Raw genomic sequence first — 6,355 nt, forward strand, 5'->3', positions numbered from 1 at the left:
TATATTTCACTGAGAAAAATTAATTCCCATCCAGAAAAACAGACAATACATTTGTTAAAGGAACTTGTGATAATTCTAGATGACCTCTTTGTAAAGCCATTTTAGTAAAAAAAAATAAGGCAAATCTGTCCTCATTATTCCTTACTTGCTCGAAAAAATTTTAATTGCTGAATAACTTGCTTATTTAGCTGCATTCATCAAAAATCTCTAAACTTGAACTAATAAAAGTCTAAAAATATGTAATACCTTAAAGTCCTTAACTTGTTTAATTATGATTAGCTCTTGCTAGATAGGAAACAATAAAAATGGAAAACAGTATTCTGGTGTGAATTATATAACATTTAAACCTAGTAAAGCAAGCCTTAAATTGTTTGATTTAATGATTTCTCAGTGGGCACTACTTCCATCCTGTATTGTGAAATGTAAATGTATTAATCATATTAATGTGTTCTTTCTAAACTTTTGACCATATCATTAACTTCTTGCTGAACTGATGAGTCTTCAGTAAGCAAAACTGCAGTCCACAGCAAAGGATATGGTGAATAACAGAATGCTTTAGTTCTTTACATCGCAGATTGTATTTTAATTTTTACCTTTGGGGAAATGAAAAAAATATGAATATAATCATTAAACAATTGATACACTTTATAATGCTGTTACGACAGTGGGGGTCACGTGATGAGTATTCTAGAAGATTCGCTAGTGTGTTACGACAGCGGGGTCACGTGACGAATATTCTATAAGATACGCTAGTGTGTTGCGACAGTGAGAGTCAATTGACGCTGGTAGCACGTGTTGAGAGTCTTAGAAGTTTCTAGAACAGGCAGTATTATCGTATATAAGTGCGCTAGACAGTGAGAGAGACAGACGGAGTCGAAGCAGTAGTGGAGACAGAGATGGAGGCAGAGACGTAGCGGAGACGAAGCAGGCAGAGAGAAAGAAAGACAGCGATTACGGTCGGCGGGAACTGAGGATAGCAGACACAGAGATCGGAACTATAGTTGGCGGGGACGGACAATTAAGTCTAAGCGCGATAGAAAGCGAGTGAATTGTTGTGAACTATAGTGTGTGTAACTGTGAAAATTAAGTGCATTACAAAGTTGTATTGAGGAAGAATAAACAAGTTTTGTAAAGAAAGGACTTGTATCTTAGAAGAATTAACAAACAAACATACAGAGACGTAACAATACTAATAAATTGGACACAGTGCCATAATGTTATTCACACCAAAATTAATTTAGGTTACTATATTGTGAGTTAAAAAGGACTTTAAAAAACCCATAATATTACATACACATCACCATTCTAAGAGGCTTAACTATATTTCTTTTGATTGCTGACCCAAGCTGTCCTGGTGAGCCTTGAATAAATGAAACTGCAATCCACAGGAAAGGGTGCTGCAAATCTGGGAATACAATTAGGCTTCCACATCACAAGTTATATTTTCACTTTTATCTTTGATGAATTTTAAAGTAATATGTTATAAAATAACACTAAATGTTTTAAGCATAGATAAGGGAAGAAAAAAATGATTGAAGTTTTTAAAAGGTAATGCATTTCAAGTTGCAAGAAATGAATAAAAATGTTTTGTGATAAGTTTATATATATTTTTAGCCCAACAGATTGTAACAAACTTAAACCCTACTATTTACATATGGAATGACAAAGCATTAATTGTTATTTCATTTGTGATAAACTTAATCTCTTATTCAGTTTATAAAGTAGAATAAATAAACTGAAAGATTTTCAGCTGTATAGATTTTCAAAAAACTAAAAAAAAATGTATATGACCAAAATTTCTGAGACAATGAGCTGTGAAGTTATAATTTTTATCCAGTTAGGACTAAATTATTTGTATATATTTATTTGTACATGTAAAATGAAATTAAAGACTGAACAAAGCATTATATTTTTAGTAAAAATTATTATCAATTATTCACTGTACAACTACCTTAATGACCTCAATGGATCAATTTCAATATTATTTAAATGTGTAGTCAGTTATACCCTTTATCTCTATTTTCAAGTAATGATTTAATGTTTTTTGTTTGTTTTTTTTACTTTTACCATCTGATAGGCCTTAGGACTTCAACGTGATGACACTTTCTCAACAACCATGTTAAAAAATGTGATTGAGCATTTAATGAACGAAATGGTTCCTTGTGAAGGTAAAGATATTTAATAAAAGTTGCTGATGCTCTAAATATTTTAAGTATGGATAAGAGATAAAAGTAATTATTGAAGTTTTTGAATTTCAAGTTGCAAAAAATGAATAAAGAAGTTTTGTGTTTAAAAATTATTGTTTTTAAAATATTAGTCTTCTAATAATGAATTTGTTTTATAATTTAAAATACTTCCTAACTGCAAACAATATTTTATAAAGCAACTATTTCTCTACAGACTGCAGTTAAATGTTGATTATTTTTGTTTAAATTTTCTAAACAAACATTTTAGGGAACATAGTCTTTGGACTTTACAAGATATCAAAATACACATAGTAATTAGAGTTGGGTGATTAGTGATATTTTCTAGTCTATTAATTAACAAGCTCATTAATCAATTGGTACACCATACTTCCTATAACCTGTACAAACACAAGAGAAAAAGAACAAGGGTGTTTTAGCTTCATAGCTTTTTCAGCCACTGTGTTATTCTAACATTGTATTAATCTTCCTATTTTCTTTCACATTGTTATGATTTTTCACAAAATTTGCAAATGACAACCTTTGGTAATTGATCTCATATGATGAACCACTTCTGAAGGTTACCATTTGAACATTTTGTGAAAAAAAACATATTTTGCCACAAGTTTTATGGGCATTTCCCCATTGATGAATGAATCACTAATGTCAACTTAGTACCACCATGTGGTTGCCATTACGTTTTTCAGATATGCAGTAATCTCAATCTTATCTCAATTTATCTGTAGTCTTCTCACTGAAGAAAATTTCTGTAAGTTTCAGTCAGATAGAAATTAATGCACAAATATTTTTAACAATTCACAACAAAAGTTTACAGAAATTATCAAAAAACCTCTTAAACCTATATATGTACTCTATTAATATGTGATAGTTAATTTTTCCTCTATCCAATCATATTTAAACTTTCTTTATACCTGTTTTTAAACCTGTGTTTCAATACTAAATGATGAAATCATTTGATGTGGCACTATGACAAGGCTTCAACCAAGACCTATACAAAAACTAATGGAATTGCTTGAAAACTCAAGATACTGATAGTATATTCTCAAAAGGTGATAGGTTCTTAGACAAAATAAAGCAAAATAAGTGAGATAGGCAGAAAAATTATAAAAGAAATTGACAAATAGGTTGTTTTGTCTAGAAGTAAAATTCTTTTTAACTGTGCAGAAATGAACATGTGAAAATATTTCTTCATGGATTACACTAAACAAGTGTTAGAAAATGATAAAATATAAATTATAAAATATTTTTGAAGAGAAATTGATCTAATAGTTAGAATTAACATATAAAATTGTTTTAAATTAGTACCAAGAAAATATGAAAGCTAGAATAAATCCCGTTTTCAGGTACACTAACTTAAGAATAAGTTACTTTTTCATCCTGAACTGTTGTATATGAAAATGTATCAAATGCAACAATCTGAAAGTGTTATAAATAGCATTCCTTGAGTTTATCCCTACAAATTTCCACAAGGCTATTGAATTTTTGTTGAGGAAAATAAATATTTTCAAATAACAAATTTTTATAAAAATTTTAATGAACTTTGTTACCCTAAAAACATTACCAATGAAATATTTAAAAAAAAACACATGGTTAGTTTCAGCTGTAGGTATACGACATGTACAAGCTACTAGGATACTTCTTTCACTGTTAGAAATAAAATTATTTTTCAAAGTATGTTCAAAAATGAATGATATTTGACAAACAATATTAATACTTGTAAAAAATATATAATAGAGAAATGTCAAAGCCTGCTATAACCACACAAAACTACATAACGAGCTATATGCTTAATGATGTAAGTTCATAAACTTACTGCTGACACACTGGTGGATGTAACTTTAGTACTACAATTAATTAGGAAGACAAAAGTCATTGTAAATAGCTCAGTCAGGTTATTGTCCAAGGATTTCAAAGCTCATATCTTTATTTATAGTAATGTGATTGATGTAAAAAAAAAGTTTTTTGACAAATATTTCAAATTTTCTAATTAAAATTATATAGTGGGAATTATATATTTTTTAAATATGTATAAAGTGTACACAGAAATTCATATTTTAGCATTAGTAAACGAGTTGCATTTTCCAATTTTTTCAAATCCTAACTTTTTGTATATTTTGGACATCAACAGTACAAAAACATCTTTTTCACAAGTACTCTAACTTCCTTTCCAAATGAAGAAAAATCAGTTATGTAATACTTGTTATGGTGTGAACACCTTTTTCAAACTGGCAAAGCATGACTATACTATTATTCTGCTTGTTTGTATGTAAAACCGTTACGCTTTCTGACCGAGAACCTGCTGCATAAGCATGCGTAGTTAGAATGTTTCCCCAAGAAAAACCGTGCATGCGCATTTTTCATTCAACGACAAACAGTCTACCTGTGGCAGGGAGCTGCAAAGCTCAGTAATCAAGTTGCTACAATTGCTGTATGAAACAAGAAGTAACAACAAAAGGAGAATGTAAATATACTTTACTAACCATTTTGTACAACAGAATATTAAAAACTCTTCAACTTTTAAAAAAGGTTTGACGTTAGGTCATAGAATAACATTATAAGTTTATTTATCGATAGTATTAAGTACAGTAAAGTTTAGTCCTAACTAAACTAAAGTAAAAAAAACGTACACAGGTTACAGTGTTAATTTATCTCTTTATCGAACTTAAAATTTTATAAAGTACGGCTGATGTAGAAGTGGATTTACACATTTCGTTCTCTACAATTACAATTCGTTTGTATTGTGCTAGAAATTTTGTATTTAAAGAAGTACTTTTCCGATAAAGATACTAATTTGGCCGGAAATGTTTTGCGGATCTCTGCTAGTGATTAATTATACTTGCTATAAGGTATTGGTATTAGGCCTTTTGTATTTTTAACACAGCATTTTTTACCTAGTCCCTTTGGATTTTTTATGAATTAGAATAGTATACAATAATATTATTTCATCAGCTCTTCAGGCTGGCTGATGCACAACGAACCCAGTCATAACATAACATTAAAAGACAGCAAGGGACCTATTGGTTCATCTTCGCTGTCCTATCCTCTGAATTAAACTAAAGTTTTAAAGGGGGAATTCAAAGCCAAGCCTTGTCATTCAAATATTTATCAAGCTTTTACATAGACTCCCTTGAATTAATTGCAATCTGTTTCAGAGACGAACCACCCTTTTAGAAAAAATAAAGCTGTCTTAGCTAAACATACCTTCTTCCCTGTCCAATTTATATTTGTGTCCCCTGGTCAACATTTTCACCATTAAATATGAAAAAAAGGTGATGCATTACAGAGGCATCGGAACCAGCTTCTTTTAGCAGATCCTTATACTTTCAATTTCTCATTGTAAAATCTGTATGTCTAACCAACCACCCCATTTTCCACATCCTTTCTACATCACTGCATCAACACTATCATTTTCCTTAGTACTCTTAAACATTTCAATCAGATCCACTCTAACTCTTCTTTTTTTCATGATAGAACAAGATCACCTGTCCTCATATTATAACATTTCCTTTCCAAGTATCATCCTAGTAGATTAAACACACAGAAGAAAAGAATACAAAATGTATACAAATGATAAAAAAATGTTCAATAACATTAAAACACACGTCTGTAACAAAAGCGTTTTGTATTATAACTTGCAATGTTTCAGGTAGAAGCCCTTCATCAGGCCATATAAACCATATTATATTAGGTCGTCAAGAATTTATTAATGTCACGTTTTGGAACACTTTCATAAACCACCCCCAAAAAATGTACATCACGTATAATAGTTAAACAAACCACCTAAGCATCACGTTGTGTAGCCTATATGATGTGTAAAGTTTAGTATACTCTAATTCCTTATAGTGATGCCACACGACGAGACACACACACATTCGGCATATAATGCTGTCTAAATACAAGAAGAGCAACAAAGAACATCAAAGAAGATTATGGAAATGTTTTGAACATTAGTAAGTGGCAACATTGGTTCAGCAAATTTCTTTCAGGTGACTTTAGCCTTAAAAACTGTGATGGCAGGGACCGACATATTGGAATTGATATTGATGCTATGAAGATAGTTGTTGAGGCTAACCCAAGACAACACACTCGTAAAATGGCCCTAAAATTGCATGTCCCTCATGAAACAATATGTAAACATCTAAGGAATATGG

General features: G+C 30.6%; 1 protein-coding gene across 1 annotated transcript in view; it reads left to right on the plus strand.

Moving 5' to 3' along the window:
- LOC106465204 (cell division cycle protein 16 homolog) overlaps nt 1-6,355 on the plus strand; it is a 200,194-nt gene that overhangs the window by 186,203 nt on the left and 7,636 nt on the right. The window contains exon 16 of the mRNA XM_013925406.2: nt 2,078-2,168. Within this exon, the coding sequence (XP_013780860.1) occupies nt 2,078-2,168 (91 nt within the window). The remainder of the gene's footprint in view (nt 1-2,077; nt 2,169-6,355) is intronic.

This window comes from Limulus polyphemus, unplaced genomic scaffold (assembly GCF_000517525.1).
Source record: "Limulus polyphemus unplaced genomic scaffold, Limulus_polyphemus-2.1.2 Scaffold1867, whole genome shotgun sequence".
In the NCBI taxonomy this organism is placed as follows: domain Eukaryota; kingdom Metazoa; phylum Arthropoda; class Merostomata; order Xiphosura; family Limulidae; genus Limulus; species Limulus polyphemus.